Here is a 21,850-nt window from a genome sequence, read left to right as displayed (position 1 = left end):
AAAAAAAAAAAAATAGAAATAAAGTATCACCATTCCTTCTTAGAGGAGGGCCTAATCCCTAGATATGCCTAAGCAGAAGCTTCACGATAAGCCACATATTATTAAAGGGCAGGAAGCAGAAGAGACCTTGGGGACACTGGTCATGGAGCAGAGAGAGCACAAAGTTTAGGATGAGATAAGGCTGAGGGAAGATTTCTGATGATGGGAGTGGAGTTAGGAGAAAAGGCTGAGACACAAGGATGAGTGGTTATGCAAAACAAAAGGAAGGTGATACCAAAATCCACACTTGGCAAAAATATGATTTCAGGTCTCTTAGGCTCTCTGTCTTCCTGGGATGCTGTGGGGGAGGCAAAGAAGGGGCCATTATTCTATACGTCTCAGTCCTCTTGTCTCTGTCTGACCCTCCCTCTCACCCAATTATAGCCTCCTGGAACATTCCTTCCCCATTTTCCCTCTTTCCCTTTCCCAGTTCTTACCAAGCTTCCCCAAAAACCGAGTCATATCCTCATCCTGTTTGGCACTTGTAACAAGGGACTGGGGATTGATTTCATCCATAACTTGGGAGGAGAACAGAGACCACCTGAGTTAAAGGATCTTTATCTTTGACTAAGAGAGAATCCATTACCCTCCTCTTGCTACTAAAACTTCCCCTCTAAAACTTATTTCCTCCCTCTAGAGATAGGAAGTGCTTTGTACAATGGGAACATAGGTGGGAGTTAGGGATGAGATTTAGAAAAGTAACGTCACATGTGGTGGCTCATGCCTATGGTTCCAGCACTTTGGGAAGCTAAGAATTGCTACAGGTCAATTTGAGATTAGCCTGGGTAACATAACGGGATCCCATCTCCACAAAAAATGTTTTTAATTAGCCAGGTGTGGTGGCACACATCTATAGTCCCAGTTATTTGGGAGGCTGAGGTGGGAGGATCACTTGAGCCTAGGAGTTTTGAGGTTACAGTGAGCTATGATCAAGTCACTATGAGCTATGATGAGGGTAGATTTTTCAAGAATAGATTAATACCCTCCTTAAAGGTATGTGTATGTTCTCATTTTATTAGTTCCTGGGAGAGCTGGTTGTAAAAAAAAAAAAAAAACAAACAGGGTGACACCTTCCTGTTTGTTTTGAGATAGAGCCTCAAGCTGTTGCCCTGGGTAGTGAAGTAGAGTGCTGCCGTGGCATCACAGCTCACAGCAACCTCCAACTCCTGGGCTCAAGTGATTATCCTGCCTCTGCCTCCCAAGTAGCTGGGACTACAGACGCCCACCACAACACCCAGCTATTTTTTGGTTGCAGCTGTCATTGTTGTTTGGTGGCCTAGGCTGGATTCAAACCCGCCAGCTCAGGTGTATGGGGCTGGCGCCTTAGCCACTTGAGCCACATGCATGGAGCCAACACCTTCCTCTCTTGCTTCCCCTTTTCACTCTATGATCTCTGCAGTGCTACCCTTCTCCTATGAACAGAAGCAGCCTGAGACTCTCTAGATGCAGATGCCCAATTTTCAACTTCCAGTCATCCAGCATTGTGAGCCAAATAAATCTTTTTTCTTTATAAATTACCCAGCCTCAGTTATTCCCTTATAGCAATCCAAAATGGACTAAGACAGTCTGGTAAGAACATAGGAGTGAAACACACTTCCAATCCCAGAGAATAGGGAAACTCATGTCCCCACCTCTCTGGAGAAGCTTGAGGCTCTCATGGTCTGGAGCATCTGGCATGAAGTGGATGGTGGAGTCACTAGTGTCATAGTAGGCAATGCCCAAGTATCCTGAATTCCACAGCACACACAGATGTATCTGTCCAGTGAGGAAGAAAACTAATATTTGAATCACTCATAAGTGTACGGTATTGCTATCCTTGTCATGTTAACCTCCTCCCATTTTGTTGTCTTTATTTCCACAGTTCACACCATCTGCTCGTTAGCATATGGATTTTACTATGCAGAGATTAGGCAAAGGTATTCTCATGGTAGGAGCAACCTGAGTAAGTTGGCACATCCAGGGTCACGCTAAGGGAAGTTTTGGTAATGTCATTTACTGCACTACAGTAAATGTGGAAAGGGACATTAATGGAAGATTGTGGAAGATCTTAAATATCACACTTTTGTTCTGTGAATGGTAGAGAACAGAGACAACCAAATGCACTACAGCGCAAGCGTGCGTATGAATGTTAAATCATTTTATCAAATCTCTGGGACAGGCTTCATCACCTCCTCTTAGTAACTGTGGAACCCACCCTCAGCAGAACTAAGAAACTTGCCTGGCTCTTCCCAACCCCCTTTTATTCTGACATTCCTATCAACTCCCTGCTCTCCCGACTGGAGCTCCTGCGCCCCCGAGAAACCTGGGCCAGCTCCTGGTCGTCGTCACCGTCCTCCTCCTTCTCCTCCTCCTCGGCCTCTCTGGGGCGGGGCAGGGGGGTGGGGCCCGGGCTGCGGAAGCTGGCGGAGGGCGTCCCGCCGGGGGTCGCTCCTAAGAAGGCCATGGGGCTCTGAGGATGCAGAAAGTGAAGGCGGTTCAGAAGCGACTTTTAACCCACCAGGAGGCTGGGGTAGGGCGGCGCGCAGAAATGCAAACCCATTGAGACCTTCCGCGAGAGGGCGAGGCGCAGGGCTGACCGGCGTGGAGAGCTGTGGTGACAGGGATGGAGGCATTTTGAGGGGGCAGTTCTCACTAAAGTGAGATTGTGGGAAACTCCACGTGCCCCACCCTCATTTCTGTCACACTGAGGTCATGTTTTGGAAGGAGGTCTGAGGGCCCTGTGGGCGACCTATGCACGTCTAATCTCACTCCTGTGGCAATCACAACTCCCCGGCCACAGTCTCATGCTCTGGATTCTCTCCTCCAGTTGCGACCAATTCGTGGCGTTTTCCCGCTTTTTCTGTCACCTGGGTCGCGAAGTGAGCGGAACCTCCCCTAGAACAACCGCCACAGACCAGCGGGAAGGGCGATACAGCCTGTGGGCGAGATGCGCGCGCACACGGCCCGCCCTCCTAGCCGCTATTGGTCGGAGATGCCCGGATCTCGCCTAGGGATCCGACCCGCCAGGAGGGAGGAGTGGACGGCATAGCTGAAAAGTTTGGGCATTGATTGGCCTATTCGCACTCGGGGCGGGTCCGGAACATTTAAACTTCCCGCCCTCTGTTGTTGCTTGGTAGCCAGGCCTCAAGAGCAGGCCAGAAGGTCCCAAGCGTAGTTCAGAGTCCCAGCTTGGGGAAGGAGTCTGGGGGCGTTGAGAGTGGTAATGGGGAGGAAGACATCCTTAAAGGGCCGGAGGCACTATTTTTTCTTCTGGAGAGTGGAAATAAACAACGTTAATTCAAACCATTCCAACAACAACTCTTAAGTTAATATTTTTACCCTCTGTGTTAATATTTATAAAGAGTTTAGAATAGTACCTGGCAAACAAATTGAGAGCTACGTGAGTGTTTTAAATAAATGAGCAGAAATAATCCAGACTCCAGTCTCAGCCCTACTTTGCCTGTTTCCCGGGTGCAGTGTATGACCACTCCCGCAAAGGATTACAGGGCTAAAGCATTATTTCCTGCAAAGCATTCCCACTTGCAAGTGGGAATACATTTGAATTACACCAAATTCTAGCAGAGACAAGTAGATCTGATTAGAACACCATCTACACCCCTATGGAGACATGTCCATATCCCTACATACACATACACAACCCTAAGGACACAGGGGTATATGATGCATACATTCAGCAACTATTTGTTAACATTTAGTCCCTACTCTGGGTCAAGGGATAGATTCAAAGCAATGAACATGATGAAGTCTCTGCTCCATTGAAGTTCATTTGTGTGTACATGTGTGTTGGGGGTTGGGGAAGGAGATTGTGAGGGAGAAAGAAATAAGCACTTTTTAAAAATCCCTTTTAAGGTGCCTGCAGCACAGTGGTTACGGCGCCAGCCACATACACCGAAGGTAGCGGGTTCAAACCCAGCCGGGGCCAGCTAAAACAACTGCAACAACAACAAAAATAGCTGGGCATTGTGGTGGGCGCCTGTAGTCCCGGCTACTTGGGAGGCTGAGGCAAGAGAATCGCTTAAGTCCAAGAGTTTGAGAGTCTGAGCTGTGATGCCATGGCACTCTACCGAGGCGACCCCAGTTTGTTTTCCGTATCCTGAGATGAGGAGATTCCTCCTTTCCGAGAAGTTAGGAGGGATAGAGGGGGTGAGATGACCTGGCTGTGCTGACCAGTGATTGGAAAATTCCCTCTAGCCTGAGGTGGGGGAGCAGAGTCAAGGGCTGGGTTAATGGTTACCCCTGGCAAATTATTGAGCAATGGAGCTATGGAAACCCAGAGAAGGCTGATGACAGCTCTGGGGAGTGTCAGAGAGGGACACACCTTCCAATCTAGGGTGTGAAGAGATTAGGGACTGGTTTACCAAGCCTAGGAAGGGGAGGGAGTGGAAACGAAAGGGGAGATACTGGCTCAGCGCCTGTGGCTCAAATGGCTAAGGCACTAGCCACATACACCTAAGGTGGAGGGTTCGAATCCAACCCTGGCCTGCCAAACAACAATGACAGCTGCAACCAAAAAATAGCCAGGTGTTGTGGCAGGCGCCTGTGGTCCCAGCTACTTGGGAGGTGGAGGCAGGAGACTCACTTGAGCCCATGAGTTGGAGGTTGCTGTGAGCTGTGATGCCACAGCACTCTACCCAGGAGGACAGCTTGAGGCTCTGTTTCAAAAAAAAAAAAAAAAAAGAAAGAAAGAAAGAAAGAGGAGATACTGAAATAAGAGAAAAGAAGGAACAAAGAGGTAAGATGGGAGAGAAACCTCTGATGAAGAGCCTCAGATCTATGAAGCACTGCTGGGTTCTAGGAAAGGGCAATGTTGCCTGTCATCTGGGAAGTTAAGGCAAGATACTCTGTGAGTAAGCCATGCCAGCCAGCCAAAGTCAATATTGATGATTAAGGCAGCTTTAGCTACAAAACTGTAGGAGTGAAAAGAGAGGCAGGGAAGAGGCTGTCAAACCTGTTTAAAGCCTCAAACTGGTCCTGTTGACCTGAGGCATCTCTCAGAGGGGTGACCTCTGTGGTGCAGATATCCTCTGGTAGACACTGACCAGTTGGAAGAGGAGAGGAGCCTGGGGAGTAGAACTTCTTTGATTCCCTCCCCTCAGTAGGAAGGGGTCCTGTGCGTAGATTCATGGACAGGAGTAAATACATTCCCTGTGTGTGGAGTGGAACAACCTCCCCCAGGCAGGAGAAAACCCTAGAAGAGGAACCGCAAGAGGAAACTACCAACTGCTGGTTTCCAGCAGCACATCCAGTCACTCCACCCCACTCTTCCCCCAAGTGTCTTTCTTTAAGTTTCAAGTCCTTGTTTTGCTTCTATGCCCTTATACACCATCCTGGTTTTCTGGAACTGTCAGTCTGCTTTTGGACAGAGGGTGTTGAAGAGACAAGGGAAGAAATGGTTGGACAGGAAAGAAATCTGGGAAGTGGATGCTCGAATGTCTCATTTGAGTGACATATTCTTGGGCTATTTTTCAGTAGCTCATAAATTGTTTGGCAGAACCTCCAAAAGCAGGGTTACTGGGGAAGGAGAGAGAGCTACTCTTCCTCTGTCCATTCTACTTAATTATTTATGTGTCCCCAAGGACTCCACTCAAACTATTTTGTTTAATCTTTGCTTTATCCCCATGTTATAACCAGCTATCAACCCCCTCACTCCACCCCCACACTCATACACATACCCCAAGATCTGCTCTATCCTAGGGCCTTGATAACCCCACCCTCCGTTTCATCTCCAAGGCAACCGGTCAGTGAGAAGAGGCCAAGGGGCACAGGAAGGGGCCCCGCATGGGATGGGGAGGAGCAGAAGTGGAAGCGCAAAGCCGACCAGGCTACAAGGAACGGACTTTCCCTGAAGAGGAAGCCACTTGCGGTGAGCTTTCTGTTTCCCTAGCACAAGACATGGTCGTCTCCCTTCCCATTCCCAACTCTACTATCACCACTTTCTATACCAAAACCCAGCCTTCCATTTCCAAGTTCTTCCAGACTGCAGTCTTAGCAAGCCAGAATTTGGAATGGTATTGGGAGGGAATGCAGGAGGATTAAACGATCACCTTTCCATTCTAAGATGCCGTGTCTGGATCTTCAGCTTTCTTGCAAGAGGGCGGAGTGGGGTTGTCCACTGATTAACGAAGCAGGGAAACTGAGGCAGAAAAGACTCTTGTGTTCCGAAGAGGTGGGAGAAAAAAACAGGTTCCCAGGACTCCCTCCCCTTAACTCCCCCATCCCTTGTTCCTCTGGGAGACCTGAGGACTTCCCCTCTGGACCCACTCCCTTCACGGTCCAGCCCCGCCCCTCTTCAGTCCCCTCCCCAGGTTTAGGGCGGGGCGGGGCGGTGAGTCAGCGGCTCCAGCCCAACAGGGGACAAAGCTGGAGGAACCTGGTGTGGGTGCTCCGGGGTCGTGGGGAGGCTGTGTCTGGAGCGAGTGGATTGGATCTGACTGTGTTGCACTAAACTAGGAACAGCCCTAGCTCTGGGGGAGAGAATTCCTGACCGTGAGACCCGCCTTCCCTGGCCCCAGCCCCTCCCAGTTCCCCCAGAGACGGCCACTTCCTGGTCCTCGACGCAACCATGGCTGAAGAACAACCGCAGGTCGAATTGTTCGTGAAGGTAAGAACACCTCTGTCCTTGGCTATCCGAATTACTGGAAGCCAGCTCCAGCCTTAACTCCTCAATCCTTTCTTTAACCCCACCCCCAATCCCACGTGCAATCTTGGAGAGAGGGGTCGGGAAGGGAAGACAATTAACTTGCAAGCAGGAATGAAAGTTCTAGAATCAGCCCAGAAAAGTTAATAGAAGTGCAAAATTTTAGCAGCCCAAAGGAAGGGGAGGTGGAGGAAAAAAAGAGTTCTCAGGAGTTGGGTTGGGGTGGGGTAGAGGATGAGCTGATGGACGGAAGGGGAGAGAAAGGGGCAGTGCGAACCCCGAAGAGTTTGGGAGACAGAGGGAAACAGCACTTAGGGCATGCGGCCTAAGATCAGTGGATGAGGGGTATAGTGAGGGAGGGGTGTGTGTGTGCGCGCGCCCGCGGCGAGGGAGGTTTTAAGGAACTGGGTGTGTTAAAGGAAGCCTGGGAGTGGGAGGGAATATGCTGGAAAGAATTGGTGGGGTGGAAGTAAAGAGAGGGGCGAGTGGAAATGCAGCTTAGGAAACAGGCTGGAAAGGTGATAGGGTGATAACAAATGTCCCCAGGACTGGGGGAAGTAAGAGAAAGGAGATAAGAGTTTTGAAGTAGCTACCACGGCCAGGTTAGGTGGGAGAAATCAGAAGGAGAGCTGAGTTAGGGCACCCAGGATTTGGGAGTTGTAGAATCAGAAGATTTGCCCCAATTCTTTACTCTGTCTGTGGGTACGGATGAGGAGAGGTGTTCCATGGCACTTGGGGATCAAAACTGCAGGTGGCAGCCTTCTCTGTATCTGCTGGCTCTTCCCTGATTCCAGTGGCTGCTCTCCTCCCCACCAGCACTGCCATCTTTCTGGGTCTTAGGACCTCATCTCTGTGCCCCTCTTTCCCCACTTCAGTATCCTCTCCTCTGATTCTCTGTGTTTGCACGTTCTCCCAACCCTGCAGTTTCCTGCCTCCTTCTCTCCACCTTCCCCCTTTTGTGCATCTCATCTTTGTGTGTTCCTGCTTGTCTTTCCCTCCTTTCTGCTCAGTTTCCTCAGGCAGCCATTCCCTCTTCCCAGGCCCAGTGAAGTCGACCTCGCCTTAGGTGTGGTCCCACCTCACTCTCAGACTCGCCTCCGGGGCTATTTTTACTCCTGGGTGAGGATTTGAGGCAGAGACTCCAGCCTGTATCCTGTGTGGAGGGGATTGTCTGGAGCCAGAAGACTTTTGCTGGGAGACCCCAGCAGTGGGGGGTGGGGGTGTTAGCTGCCCAGGACTCAGCCTCATAGGTCCCTGCCCCCACTTCCTTGCCAGGAAGGAAGCTGCTGAGGCCAGAGACACAGAGAGATGAATCACCCTCAGCTTGGGGGGAGGTGTCCCTGAGGGAATGAGGTCATCACTTGCTAATTAGAATCCTTCTGCAAGGCCCTCCACATCTCTAGTGTGAGGCTTGGGACCCCTTGACTTGATTCCCCACTCAACAGCCAAACGCTCAACTTCATATTTCCTTCTTCAAGGTTCTACTTCATTCAGGATCCCAGGAATCCAGGCCTGTAGCCTACAACTCTGGCCTCACCAAAGTCCCACACTATTTCCTCTCTAGGGTACAAAGCCTATTAGTTCCCTCTGCCTATCTCCCACCTGTCCTCAGTCTCTGGGAACCAGACACCTGCCTTTGCAGAAAATTTTCCCATTGATCTACCCTGGTTTGACCGAGGCCCAAGGATAGAGACTCTGGTTCTAGGGGGAACTTTTAGTGGAAGACAGTGTATGTGTCATGACTAGGCAATAACTACAGGTCTAGGGGTAGAAACGTAGAGAATGACCTGGGGGTGGGTGGGGTACACCAGGCCTAACATCGGAGTGGGGGTTGCTTTTCAGGCTGGCAGTGATGGGGCCAAGATTGGGAACTGCCCCTTCTCCCAGAGACTGTTCATGGTGCTCTGGCTCAAGGGAGTCACCTTCAACGTCACCACCGTTGACACCAAGAGGTGGGCTCACTTTTATTCCTCAAAACATCCCTTGCATACACATGTGTGTGTACACAAACTCTTCCACCCTAGTCCTTCCATCTTGAGTCTCTTATTCTGCCTCCACCTAGGGTCCCTTTCTCTTCCTTCATCCCTCCAACCCCCCATTTTAGTTTTCCCTGACTCCCCTCTTCCTGTCCTGATGCCTGGGCCCTTTTCCAGGAGGACTGAGACAGTGCAGAAGCTATGCCCAGGAGGGCAGCTCCCATTCCTGCTGTATGGCACTGAAGTACACACAGACACCAACAAGATTGAGGAATTTCTGGAGGCAGTGCTGTGCCCTCCCAGGTATAGGGACACTGGGAAAGGGGAGAGGGTAGCTAGCTGAGGCTTCTACCAGAGGCATATCTTACCTTGTTCTTCCCACTGGCTTTCAGGTACCCTAAGTTGGCAGCTCTGAACCCTGAGTCCAACACAGCAGGACTGGACATATTTGCCAAATTTTCTGCCTACATCAAGAATTCAAACCCAGCACTCAATGATAGTGAGTCTTGTGGGTCAGAGGCCCAGGTCCTAGAGGAATGGAAAAGATCCAGGGGTTGAAGCATAAGGGGTACCTGGAAGTTCAGATATCAGGGAGATGGAACAGATGTTGTGAAACCTTCCCTAACCCCACCATTTTTGCTTTACCTCTATAATTCTTTGTATTCTTATTGGCTGAGACTTTGAAGCCTCTCTCCTTTGTTCCCAAGTCTATTCTGCCCCACTGGGGACATTAGTTGGCTGCTGGCCTGTTTTCTGGCAGAGCAGGGTTGTGCTTAAAAACAATGACTCTGGAGGCAGACTACCTGAGTACAAAGCCAACTATCTGTGAGACTTTAATTTCTCTGTAAATCCAATTCTGTATCTGTAAAATGAGGATAATAATACCTATTTCGTGAGTCGATATGGGATAAATGAGCTTTTTAAAATATAAGTTGCTTAGAATAACACATAGAAAATTACATTAGTGTTAGCTATTATTATTTTGGACTAGTCACCAGTACCCAACCTATATTATGCTTTTTGGACTATTTAGATCTCCTGAAGTTCTAACCAATTCCCTCCCTTATACAGATCTGGAAAAGGGGCTCCTGAAAGCCCTGAAGATTTTAGATAATTACTTGACATCCCCCCTCCCAGAAGAAGTAGATGAAACCAGTGCTGAAGACGAAGGCATCTCTCAGAGGAAGTTTCTGGATGGCAATGAGCTCACCCTGGCTGACTGCAACTTGTTGCTAAAACTCCACATAGTACAGGTGTGTGGTGGTTGTGGGAGGAGAGGATGCCCACTGGAATACTCTTTAAAGAGCTCCCCCAAGGGCTTCCCATGATAACCACTGCAAAGGTGACTTCTTTTTTAGGGTGGTTTCCATCGATTTTATACAAATGGCAGACCCCACTCTAGTCCTTACAATCTTTGCTGGCTATACTGCTACTTGAGAGAATTACATTCCATGATACAAGCCACAGGACAGACAGGTTGAGAGCAACACACCCCAGTATTACTCTGAAGAATTTTCTTCCTGTCTCTATATCACTGTCAAATCCCTAGATTAGACAGTACAGGATTTTCCTAAAGTCAAAGCTTTCTCTTTATAGCTTCAGTCTTCACTTCCTCTTGTGGAAGATGAAAACTGCTAGTTCACTTTTTTTGTCGTAGCCTCAAAGCTATGCTTTAGTTTGTACAAAATGGGCCCTATGTCAGTCTACCACATACCTATGTCATCCAGCCTTCTTGTCCAAGCAGTCAAGAACCTTCGTCGTCTGGCTTCTCTCTCAACTGATTCTTATCCCACAGAAATCATCTTTCTAAAATCCTAACTTCAGCCCTCTCTTCACCTAGTGAAATCCTGGCTATTAGTAACCAGCCCTCTTTCAGACCACCTAATTTCATGGGTAGGTAACTATATGGTATATACTAGGCTTTGAAAGACACAAAGATGTATAGTGATTGGTACACATGTACTTGCCCTCACAAGGTGTTATCTGAGAAGATAAAACATTCTCATGAAAATTAAGTAAGAATACATGACTAAGAATCAAATGAAAAACAGAGACAAAGTCAGTGTAGAAATTCGGAAGGAGAATTTTTTTTTTTTGAGACAATGCTTCAAGCTGTCGCCCTGGGCAGAGTACCGTGGCATCACAACTCACAGCAACCTCCAACTCCTGGGCTTAAGCGATTCTCTTGCTTCAGCTTCCCAAGTAGCTGGGACTACAGGTTCCTGCCTCAATGGTCGGGCATTTTTTGGTTGTGATTGTTGTTTGGCAGGCAGGGCTTGTTTCGAACCTACCAGCTCTGATATATGTGGCTGGTGCCTTAGCTGCTTGAGCTACAGGCGCTGAGTCAAAAGGAGAATTTTAATAGTATGTGTATTATATCTCAATGTCCAAAAAAATCAAGAGGAGGCTGGGCACTGTGGCTTACACCTGTAATCCTTACTCTGGGAGGCCAAGGCAGGAGGAGCCTTTTAATTCAAAACTTTGAGATCAGCCTGAACAAGATCAAGACCCATCTCGGCTCCGTGCTTGTGGCTCAAGTGGCTAAGGCGCCAGCCACATACACCTGAGCTGGCAGGTTTGAATCCAGCCTGGGCCCGCCAGACAACAATGATGGCTGCAACCAAAAAATAGCCAGGCGCTGTGGTGGGTGCCTGTAGTCCCAGCTACTTGGGAGGCAGAGGCAGGAGACTCACTTGATCACAGGAGTTAGAGGTTGCTGTGAGCTGTGATGCCATGGCACACTGCCCAGGGTGACAGCTTGAGGCTCTGTCTCAAAAAAAAAAAAAGACCCTATCTCTACTAAGATCATGTCGTGAGCTAGGCTGATGCCACAGCACTGTAGCCAGGACAACAGAGTGAGACTGTCTCAAAAAAAAAAAAAAAAAGTGCCATATAATGTGGCCTGGAAGGGGACATTTTTGTTGTTGTTTTTATCATGGTTTGTTTGTTTTTGGAGATAGAGTCTCACTTACTTGCCCTGGTAGAGCGCCTTAGCATCATAACTCACAGCAACCTCAAACTCGTGGGCTCAAGCTATCCTCTTGCCTCAGCCTCCCAAGTAGCTGGGACTACAAGCCAGAGACAAGATCTCGCTGTAGCTCAGGCTGGTCTGGAAACCTGAGCTTGGGCAATCAGCCTGCCTCACTCAGCCTTCTAGAGTGCTGGGATTACAGGTATGAGCCACCTCATCCTGCCAAGGGGACTGGTTAATAATGACCAGGATTTCGATGTTATAAGACTAAGGATTTGAGTATGATGATTCCTGTGGGAGATAAGAATTGATAGGAAAAGAATGAAGCTGGATGGTAGAGGTTTATTTTTCTTTTTTTTTAATTAAGAGCATCCATTCATGAAAGGTAGAGGTTCTTAAATGCCTGAACAAGAAGGCTGTATTTTGTCATATAGGAGAGAAGGGAAAGACCAGCAGCATGGTGGCAGCTTCCCTGGGACTAACATGTTACTCCCTCTCCTCTCTCCACCCCCAGGTGGTGTGTAAGAAGTACAGGGGATTCACCATCCCTGAGGCGTTCCGTGGAGTGCATCGGTACTTGAGCAATGCCTATGCTCGGGAAGAATTCGCTTCTACCTGTCCAGATGATGAGGAAATCGAGCTAGCCTATGAACAAGTGGCCAAGGCCCTCAAATAAGCCCCTCCTGGAGCTCTCTCGAAGGCTCTGAGTAGTTTCCACATTGGTATCCAATGGACACACTCCAAAATGGCCAGTGGGAATCACTTGGAGCACTTGTGCAGGGCCAGATTAGGAGGGAAGAAGGATGACGGAAAGGGATGGGGGACCTGAGTGAGATTTTTATTGTGGGGTGGGGCAGGTAGGACAATGTATTTCATTAATAAAATACAGAATAAAAATCTAGTGTTTTTACACAAAGGGAGCTTGAAGCAAAGGTGATACCGGATAACCAGTGGATCAGTGATCTTAAGCTGGGGCAAAGCCAGGAATTTCTTAAGGGGTATTTGTGGTGGGGCTGCCATTTTTTGTACTGGCTCACTGTAGTCCTGTGGTCCATGCCACATTTGCGGCCCCGCCGCCAGAGCCGGCCTCATCTGGGCGGGCCAGGGCAGCCTTCGCAGGGCGGTGCTGACTTATGACTGGGGGGGTACAGTCCGGGTGGAATGGGCGCGGCGTAACTGGGCGGAATGGGCGTGCCCTCGAGAAGCTCCGCCCCGTCCCGCTTAGACAATGCCCCGGAGCCGCCAGACCGTCGCGCCCCCGCCCCATCGTAGTACAGGATCTCGGCTATCCAAAGGCTCCCTAAAATCCAGAACTCCTAGTTCCTAAGGCTTGAAGATTGGGACTTCTTTTCCCACCAACTCTGAACTCGGGGTGGGACGCCAGCCGAGATCACAGCGAGACAGGAGTGAGGGTGGCAGCCAGAGGTGAGTCTGGGGTGAGGGGTGTCCCCTGGGCCGTATGGGGGCCAAAGTTTGGGGTTATCGGTACCATACCTGCATCGGACAGAGTGCAGGGATCCAGCATTTGGGCGCGGACCTGGGCGGGGTGGACTTTGGAGGCAAGATGAACAGAGGGATTCGGTCTTGGAGCCTGGAGTGGCACTGGAGCCCCAGAACCACGCCCACTGTTTCCCCGCCTCTTTCATTTCATTTTAGACCTCTCCCAGTCCTCCGGGACTAGGTCTGGTTTATACTGAGTCGCGCTAGGGGCAGCGTGACCTACCGGGGGTGGAGAGAGAATGCTTAACTCCTTAGGCTCTAATTCCTCTCTGCATTCCCCGTCCCTTTCTCCCTGCCTCATTGGGGCATCCAGGACTTCCATTCCCCCCAGGCCCTCTCTCCCCAGTTTTCTCTCTTGTCCCATAACCCCTGTAGGTCCGGAGCCAGACTTAAGATCCCTACAGCAGCGTACTAGTGAGGGTTAAGGGGGCGGGGCCGCTGCATTTTTGGGGAGTGAGCGCATCCTAGTGGTTGCCAAGAGGGGAGTCTGTCAGGGTCCTCACGAAACCCTCGAGCAGGGGGCAACAGGTGTTTTGGAGATTAAGGATCCCCAGCCTTATTTCTCGGAGTCCTCTTAAAGAAGCAGACCCGAGAGGGTGAAGGGTAGAGTGAATCTGAGACAGGAAGATCGGGAAGGGGGAGGCGGAGTGGGAGGGGCGCTCAGAGATGGCGGGAGGAAGACCTGGGCGCTCTTAACCACCACCCCCACCCTGCATGTCTTTTTCTGCCTCCCCCCTTTTATGTTTCTTCTTCCAGACAGGCGAAGTAAATAGAGAGAAAACTAAGAAATCAGTGGAGCAGGAGGGGGCGTCTGTGTGAATGGGATGGGGACACCGGGGGAGGGGCTGGGCCGCTGCTCCCATGCCCTGATCCGGGGGGTCCCAGAGAGCCTGGCGTCGGGTGAAGGTGCGGGGGCCGGCCTTCCATCTCTGGACCTGGCTAAAGCTCAAAGGGAGCACGGGGTGTTGGGGGGTAAACTGAGGCAGAGACTGGGGCTGCAGCTGCTAGAACTGCCTCCTGAGGAGTCCCTGCCACTGGGACCACTGCTCGGTGACACAGCTGTGATCCAAGGGGACACGGCCCTAATCACACGGCCCTGGAGCCCGGCTCGAAGGCCAGAGGTAAGAGGCAAGGCAAGGGTGGGGTAGAGGGAAGAGCGGAAGGAGCTGGCTATCTGGGGCTTTGGGGAAGAATTAGGGGTATGTCTGTCTCAGCCCTCAGTTTTCTCCTGCCCTAAGGTTGATGGAGTCCGCAAAGCCCTCCAGGACCTGGGGCTTCGAATAGTAGAGATAGGAGATGAGACCGCGACGCTGGATGGCACTGACGTTCTCTTCACTGGTGAGGCTAGGGTGCGGCACTCCTTGGGTCTTGCACAGGAAAGCAGAGCATGGGGAGACTGAGTTGCCTCGGATCTTGCTTCTAACTCCTGCCCTCAAACCTTCTTGGCCTCCTGGACTTAGGCCGAGAGTTTTTCGTAGGCCTCTCCAAGTGGACCAATCACCGAGGAGCTGAGATCGTTGCAGACACGTTCCGGGTGAGAAGCGTGACCAGCGTTGGGAGGAAACCGGGCGCAGGTGGGAGCCAGAAGAGCATGAGAGCCCGCTGGGGAGGGAGAGGCTGATGGCAGCTGATTCTCCTCTCCCCTTGCCCCTGAATACCTTCCTTTGCTCTCCTAAGGACTTTGCTGTCTCCACTGTGCCAGTCTCAGGCCCCTCCCATCTACGCGGCCTCTGTGGCATGGGGGGACCCCGCACTGTTGTTGCGGGCAGCAGCGACGCTGCCCAAAAGGCTGTCAGGGTGAGGAGGGACAGAGCTGGGTGGGGAGGAACTGGGCGGGGCCAAACAAAAATAGACAGGGCTCTGGCTGCAGAGGCAGGAGGCAGGGAGCTGGGAGGCTTAAGTAATTAGCCCCAACCCCTCCCCTCATGGGGCTGTCAGTCTAGTACCAAAGAACACATAGGTAATTAAGAAGTTACAAGTACCCCTCAAAGAGTGCAGATCATGGGTGATTAACTTGCTTTACTGGAGATTCAGGAAACTCCCCAGAAGTGGCATCTAAGCTTAACTCTAAGGATGGAAAAGGCAGACAGGTGGGGGCTGGAGAAGGGAGGAAGAGAGGAGCAGGTGAAAAGAACTGCATGTGAGTCCAAATTGGAAATTAGCAAAGGTAACTAAAGGTTAGAACAGTGGCTGACACACAGTAAACTTATGAACTTTCTTTCATTTTATGCCACAAATGTAACTCTATCCCCAGCCTTTAGTGGTGGCAGGGCAGGCAGACTCAATTATGGAGAGACACTAGACTTGAATGTTTCCTCTTTTCTCTTTCCCAGGCAATGGCAGTGCTGACAGATCACCCATATGCCTCCCTAACCCTCCCAGATGATGCAGCTGCTGACTGTCTCTTTCTTCGTCCTGGATTGCCTGGTGTGGCCCCTTTCCTCCTACACCGTGGAGGTGGGGACCTGCCCAACAGCCAGGAGGTGAGGGAGGCAAGAACTCCACCAACAGCAAGCAACGAAAGGAGTTTCAGGCTTTCCTAATGGGAGGAAGGAGGGTGGTGGGGTCCCTCTGAGCTGGCTCTGGCCTCTACTTCTTACTCCCCTCACCCCATTCTGTGTCCTCCCTGCAGGCACTGCAGAAGCTCTCTGATGTCACCCTGGTACCTGTGTCCTGCTCAGAACTGGAGAAGGCTGGTGCTGGGCTCAGCTCCCTCTGTTTGGTGCTTAGCACACGCCCCCACAGCTGAGGGACTGGCCTTAGGTAGGGCAGCATAGGAAGTATAATAGGAGGGTTCGAGTATGGTGAATAGGCAGTAGAGGGAAGAGGCCTCAAGATGGGGGGAGGGTAGAATGTAGGGGGAAAGAATGAGGGTCACTGGATGAGTCCCCTCTCTCAGATCAATAAAATGTCATTGACTGTTTAGACTGAGCTGTGGCTGGTCTCTTACTGAGGTACAGTGATGGGGCAGAACTGAAACCTGAGGTTGGGGTCAGTGCAGGGAAGTCCTCTTTCATTCAAAAATCTCTCTTTAAGCACCTACTGACTCATTGCCCAACCATGTCATAGGAGCTTGGGCACAAGATAGACAAGACAGAATTTCTATTGCGGTGAATGTGTCCAGGGCAGAGAAGAGAGTGTGTAGTAGATCACTCACTGAGTTTATCTACATGTCAGAGCTGGGTGCGGTGACTCACTCTGGGAGGCCAAGGCTGGTGGATTGCCTGAGCTCATGAGTTTGAGACTAGCCTGAGCCAGAGTGAGACCTCGTCTCTAAAAATAGCTAGGCATTGTGGCCGGCACCTGTAGTCCCAGCTACTTGGGAGGCTGAGGTAAGAAACTCTTGTGAGCCCAAGAGTTTGAGGTTGCTGTGAGCTATGACGCCACAGCACTCTACCAAGAGTGACAAAGTGAAATTCTGTCACCAAATAAATAAATGTCAGATGATTCAGAGGCTGGTAGTTACTATTCTACCCCAATTTGATATGGAAAAAGAAAATGATGCTTCTAGGGACATTCATTTTCATTCACTCATTTACTGAGGCTCAGCAGTGATATCAAAAGGGTCAGTCCCCAGGCACTGTGATGTTAGGGAAAACAGCACATGAAGATTTCTTATAGACTGAAATACAAGTTTGATGGAACAATTCACAGGAAGCTATTTCTATGAGGGAAATAAGGGGGCTCCCTAGGGCATCAAAGTGTATGCAGGGGTAGGCAAGGAGAATCAGGAAGAGCTTCCCAGAAAGGTCACACTTGAACTCAGTCCTGGGGATAAATAAGAATTAGCTAGGCAGATAGTGTGGGGGGAGAGAAAAGGGTAACTTGGGAAGAAGGAATTGTATTGGGCAAAGGTATATTTTGGGAATGGGGAGAAATTCGCTAAGGCTGGCATGTTGTAGGCATGTGTAGTGACAGTAATAAGCCTGGACAGTGAACAAAGTAATGTAGCATATTGTACCCAAAGCCAAGGCCCATGGGTACAGAGCTGAAAGTTAAGGAGAGAAATACTATAGTTCTGAAATAAGCACTTGAGAAGGATTTCTCTGGCTTCAGAAAGCAAAGGCAGGCTGGGCATGGTGGCTCAAGCCTGTAATCCTAGCACTCTGGAAGGCCAAGGCTGGCGGACAGCCTGAGCAAGAGGAAGTCCTCATCTCTAAAAAATAGCCGGACCCCATAAATGCATCGATGTACAAAGTAATGATTTATTTTTAAAAATAAAAATAAATAAAAAATAGCCAGGCACTGTGGTGGGCGCCTGTAGTCCCAGCTACTTGGGAGGCTGAGGCAAGAGAATCGCTTAAGCCCAATAGTTTGAGGTTGCTATGAGCTATGATGCCATAGCACTCTACCAAGGGCAACAAAGTGAGACTCTGTCTGAGAAAAAGAAAAAACAAAGGCAGGAGGGTGAGGTGAGGCTGTGGGGAATCCACAAAGGAAATGAGGAGAGTACCTTCAGGTGCCAGTCTTCAACATAAGAAGGGTGTGGCTTTGATAGTGACAATAAGGATGAAAGACTGGACTTGATTGCTCATTGGGAGGGAGGGAGAAAGGAGGTCTACTTGACTCCCAGTTTCTAGCTTGGGCAACTGGGTTGATCAAGAGAGAATGCAGAGGAGGATTAAGTGAATGGCTTGGGCAATGATAATGAGTTGGATTTGACTTGCTGGGTGCAAAATACCTAGGGCCAGCCAGGTGGGATGTCTGAAGAACAGTTTAAAAATCCCAAGTTTGACATCTAAGCTGGAGAGAGTTCTGGGTGTCATTTGTAGAAACATGAGGGCTAAGGACTGCTTGTGGATAAGAGCTCCCCAGAAGAGAAGGAAGGGGGTGAAAGGGAAAACTGTGGGGATAGAGAGCAAGAAAGCAGAGTCCAACAAAAAGATACCAGCAGCAAAGAAAAATAGAGTTTAAGGGGCAGTGCCTGTGGCTCAAAGGAGTAGGGCGCCGGCCCCGAATGCTGGAGGTGGAGGTTTCAAACCAGGCCCTGGCCAAAAACTGCAAAATAAATAAAATAAAATAATTTAAAAAAATAGAATTTAAAGAAGGGAGTAATGGCTCGGCGCCTATAGCTCAAGTGGCTAAAGCACCAGCCACATACAAGAGCTGACAGGTTCAAATCCAGCCCAGGTCTGCCAAAACAACAAAGACAACTACAACCAAAAAATAGCCAGGCATTGTAGGGGGCACCTGTAGTCCCAGCTACTTGGGAGTCTGAGGCAAGAGAATCGCTTAAGCCCAGGAGTTGGAGGTTGCTATGAGCTTTGACGCCACAGCACTCTACCCAGGGTGACAGCTTGAGGCCCTGTCTCAAAAAAAAAAAAAAAAAACTTTGTGAAGAAAAGGGAAGAGATAGAGCAAGTAGGAGTTATTGATGTCTTAAAGATGGGGAGATAGAGCTCAAGCTGGTTTGGAGAGGACACAGGTGGTGAAGCATACATGGAAGTCATAGGACAGGTGAGGATAAGTGAAGAAGCAAGTTCAGTGCAGAGATAGCCTGGAACCCAGGGCTCCTGACTCCCAGGATAGTACTCATTCCCTTTTTTTTTTTTTTTTGATAGAGTCTCACTTTGTTGCCCCTGGTAGAGTGCCCTGTTGTCATAGCTCACAGCAACTTCTAACTCTTAGGCTCAAGCGATTCTCTTGACTCAGCCTCCCAAGTAGCTGGGACTACAGGCACCCACCACAACACCTGGTTATTTTTAGAGATGGGTTCTGGCTCTAGCTCAGGCTGGTCTCTAACTTGTGAGCTCAGGTGATCTACCCACCTAGGCCTCCCAACAAGCTGGGATTATAGGTATGAGCCACTGCCCGGCCCTAGTGCTCATTCCTATGCCATAGTGCCTTCCTCTTCTAGGTGAGGGGTCAAAAAGGGAAGGAGGCTTATGGAGAGCTGGGAGCCCCTAGCTTGGGAGGCTTGGAGTAAGGGCTTCCCTTCAAACTACAACTGCATAGATAGTATTGGCATCAGCAGGCACCACTGTGGACAGCCGGCGAGGTCTTTGGAGGGCCATATAGTCCAGATCCGCATAGAGTAGGTTCTGAAGAAGGAAGAAGAGGAAGGCAGGATGGTCTCCCTAGTCTGATTCCCTTGAGGTCCAGACCCTTTGCTGGTCCACTTTCTTCGGGGATCCCAGCAAGCCCTTACCGGTTCTTGATCCAGGTCCTCTGGAATCTTGGGCTCCTCCTCTTTTACTGGCCTCTGGGGCTCGAGTTTCACCAGTGGAACTATTTGGGGGGGACAGAGCTGAAGGATGGAGAGAAAGTGACCAACTTGTCTGCTCCCAGCAAGGGCTCAGACTCAGTTATGAGGGGCGGGGAATGTGCAGGTAGAAAGAAATGGGGTGGAGTTAGTCTCACCAAATCTGGGCGGTGGTCGAAGCGGGGGCGGGGGCGAGCGCCTGTAAAGACATATAAGAGTTTTTGAGTCACCAATCTTGTTTCACTACTCCAAGCCGCTCACAACAGCCGACCAACTTGCAGACTCAGACGGCGGGGGAGTAGGGATCCTTAGGCTCCACCCCCATTCGTAGTGGCGCCTGTGCTCTGACTCGGCAGCACTTCCAGCTTGGCTCTTCTAGCCTGTGCTCCACTCCCCAGCCCACGGCCTAGCTCCCAAGTTCTGACCTTCCTCAGTAGTCTCTACGCCCCGCCCAGGGCTCGAGATCTACCCGTTTCGTCTGTAAAGGTTCTAGTCCTGCCCCTCGCGCTTCTGGCCCACTCTCCCTAAGTCAGGCCCCGCCCTTTGTGCTCACCTGCGCAGCCACCAGACCACGCCCAAAGCTCCCAGTCCCAGCAGCATCCCAGCGCCCAACAGTGGGATCAGCACCTGGGGATACACGGACCCTGGGGGGAAAGGCGTGGCGGGTACGGATGCCGAAGTTAGGGGTTCGACCACAGAAAGCTAGCTCTCCTTCTCAGCCCCGCCCTCACCTTCCAGTAGGAGTCGAAATTAAATTCTGCTGTGTGCACCGGCCTCCACCTACCGTGGGTAGACTCTGGGACCCGGCAATCGGCCCTGTCCCCCAGCACGTGAAGCACCGTACGGCTCTCGTCCTCGTGGCGGCCTCTGCAGAAAAAGGTGCCCGAATCCCCCGCGCTCAAAAGGAGCTCCAGCCGTCGGATACCAGGGTCCAGGGAGCGTAGGCGGCCAGCGAAGAGCTGGAGCGGAGGCACGGTGGGGATCCCGCTCGTCGAGGCCCACAGGATCGGGCGGCGTCCTTTGGACAGGCCCTTGCAGGCGGGGAAGCTAGGCGCCCAGGCCCAGCGGATGGGGTGTGAGACCCCTACGCAGGAGAGATTCACCCGATCCCCAGGGCGACCGTCCAGAGAAGCTAGAGGAAGCCGGGGGCGGTAGTTAAGGCACGTCTCCAACCCTATAACTTTCTTGACTTTCCTTGCCCATCCCTACATACACTTTGATGCTCTAGGGAGCCCCCTCATTTCCTTCTCCTCTCCTCTGTACTCCGACCATCCGGGACATTCACTCAACACACTCAGTCCCCCTGGGTGAGTTCCTTTCAGTGCCTCTGTCTTTCCATGCCTATCACGTTCTCCCAAGGATCGCTTACCTCCTAAGTCCCCTTGGGCCCTCGAGAGCAGCAGAGGCAGTAGCTGCAGAAACAGGGCCATGGTTGGAATGTGGATGTGGTGGACAGTGGCGGCGAGTGAGTCAGCCGGGGAGACCGGAGGGAAGCTGGTGGGGGTGGGGGGAGATGGTGGGGCTGGGGGCTGCGATAAGAGCGGAGGCGGGGCCACAAACTGCCTGGATCCCTTTGGGAATCCTCGAAGGCAAACTCACAATCCTCAACAATGCTCACTTACAATTTGTGTTCCAACCGTTTACACAAACATTTTTGCCTTAACTCCTCCAGTATAGCAGCCGCTGGGAGCATCATGAATTCTGGAGCCTACTGCCTGAGTTCGAATCCTGACTTGCCATCTACTAGCAGCGTGATCTGGCCAAACCATTTAATTTGTTTTCTCACCTGTAGAATGGGGGATAAAAGCACCTATCTCATAGGGAATTGGGAGAAGTAAATAAAGTATTTCACATGAACCGCTCAGAACAATGGTTGAGGCTCGGCGCCTGTGGCTCAAGCGGCTAAGGCTCCAGCCACATACACTTGAGCTGGCGGGTTCGAATCCACCCGGCCCGCCGAACAATGACGGCTGCAACCAAAAAATAGCCAGGCGTTGAGGTGGACGCCTGTAGTCCTAGCTACTTGGGAGGGGGAGGCAGGAGAATCGCTTGAGTCCTAGAGTTGGAGGTTGCTGTGAGCTGTAATGCCACAGCACTCTACTCAGGGTGACAGCCTGAGGCTCTGTCTAAAAAAAAAACAAAAAACCAGAACAATGGTTGACACATAGGAACATTACTTAAGTGCTTGCCATTATTATTATTTCTATTCTTATTTTAGCTTCTACCTCACCTTTCTGTGCCCACGCTGTCCCTCCCGGCCGCGGTGCCCCGCCCAAGTCGACAGGTTTTGATTGAAGAGGCGCTTTGAAACAAGTGCATACGCCCACACCGAAGACTCCAGTAGCCCTCACTGGACTGTAGCTACCGAGGCCACGCCAAGCCCAAGTGGAGTCGGGGAGAAGTCCTGGGAACCCCTTCCTAGCACGCAGGGCTTTGGCTCTCCTGGACGTGCAGTCCCAGCCCCGCCCCTTCCCATCACAGAAGCCCTCAGTGACGTCGCAAACCCTTCATTCTATGGCTGAACA

At 50.8% G+C, this 21,850-nt stretch overlaps 3 protein-coding genes across 9 annotated transcripts; 2 read left to right on the top strand and 1 right to left on the bottom strand.

Moving 5' to 3' along the window:
* Window positions 1-5,884: 5,884 nt before the first annotated feature.
* CLIC1 (chloride intracellular channel 1) lies at window positions 5,885-12,534 on the top strand. 2 transcript variants are annotated; one of them, XM_023512911.1, is made up of 8 exons: window positions 5,885-5,902; window positions 6,098-6,205; window positions 6,490-6,640; window positions 8,519-8,628; window positions 8,830-8,955; window positions 9,045-9,151; window positions 9,724-9,905; window positions 12,138-12,534. In XM_023512911.1, exons 3-8 carry the CDS (start codon window positions 6,602-6,604, stop codon window positions 12,297-12,299), a joined length of 726 nt encoding a protein of 241 aa, XP_023368679.1. In that variant the 5' UTR covers window positions 5,885-5,902; window positions 6,098-6,205; window positions 6,490-6,601; the 3' UTR covers window positions 12,300-12,534. The 2 variants fall into 2 exon arrangements, with proteins under 2 accessions (XP_023368679.1, XP_003789069.1); XM_003789021.3 differs by lacking the exons at window positions 5,885-5,902; window positions 6,098-6,205 and having other exon boundaries at window positions 6,373-6,640.
* Window positions 12,535-12,615: 81 nt separating this feature from the next.
* DDAH2 (dimethylarginine dimethylaminohydrolase 2) lies at window positions 12,616-16,048 on the top strand. 2 transcript variants are annotated; one of them, XM_023512909.1, is made up of 7 exons: window positions 12,616-13,048; window positions 13,880-14,244; window positions 14,362-14,461; window positions 14,602-14,657; window positions 14,801-14,920; window positions 15,457-15,606; window positions 15,756-16,048. In XM_023512909.1, the coding sequence occupies exons 2-7, from the start codon at window positions 13,948-13,950 to the stop codon at window positions 15,870-15,872; spliced, it is 840 nt and encodes a 279-aa protein (XP_023368677.1). In that variant the 5' UTR covers window positions 12,616-13,048; window positions 13,880-13,947; the 3' UTR covers window positions 15,873-16,048. The 2 variants fall into 2 exon arrangements, with proteins under 2 accessions (XP_023368677.1, XP_023368676.1); XM_023512908.1 differs by having other exon boundaries at window positions 14,584-14,657.
* Window positions 16,049-19,059: 3,011 nt separating this feature from the next.
* On the bottom strand, window positions 19,060-20,794 carry MPIG6B (megakaryocyte and platelet inhibitory receptor G6b). Of its 5 annotated transcripts, none has more exons than XM_003789017.1 (6): window positions 20,695-20,794; window positions 20,110-20,457; window positions 19,879-19,969; window positions 19,484-19,524; window positions 19,272-19,370; window positions 19,060-19,164 (listed from the first exon to the last, which is right to left on the bottom strand). In XM_003789017.1, exons 1-6 carry the CDS (start codon window positions 20,753-20,755, stop codon window positions 19,091-19,093), a joined length of 714 nt encoding a protein of 237 aa, XP_003789065.1. In that variant the 5' UTR covers window positions 20,756-20,794; the 3' UTR covers window positions 19,060-19,090. The 5 variants fall into 5 exon arrangements, with proteins under 5 accessions (XP_003789065.1, XP_003789064.1, XP_003789066.1 ...); XM_003789016.1 differs by having other exon boundaries at window positions 19,272-19,351; XM_003789018.2 differs by lacking the exon at window positions 19,879-19,969 and having other exon boundaries at window positions 20,695-20,755.
* Between the last annotated feature and the right edge of the window lie 1,056 nt (window positions 20,795-21,850).

Source organism: Otolemur garnettii, unplaced genomic scaffold, assembly GCF_000181295.1.
Source record: "Otolemur garnettii isolate 467f Iridium unplaced genomic scaffold, OtoGar3 scaffold00031, whole genome shotgun sequence".
Classification (NCBI taxonomy): domain Eukaryota; kingdom Metazoa; phylum Chordata; class Mammalia; order Primates; family Galagidae; genus Otolemur; species Otolemur garnettii.
This window is presented reverse-complemented; position numbering and strand designations above follow the sequence as displayed.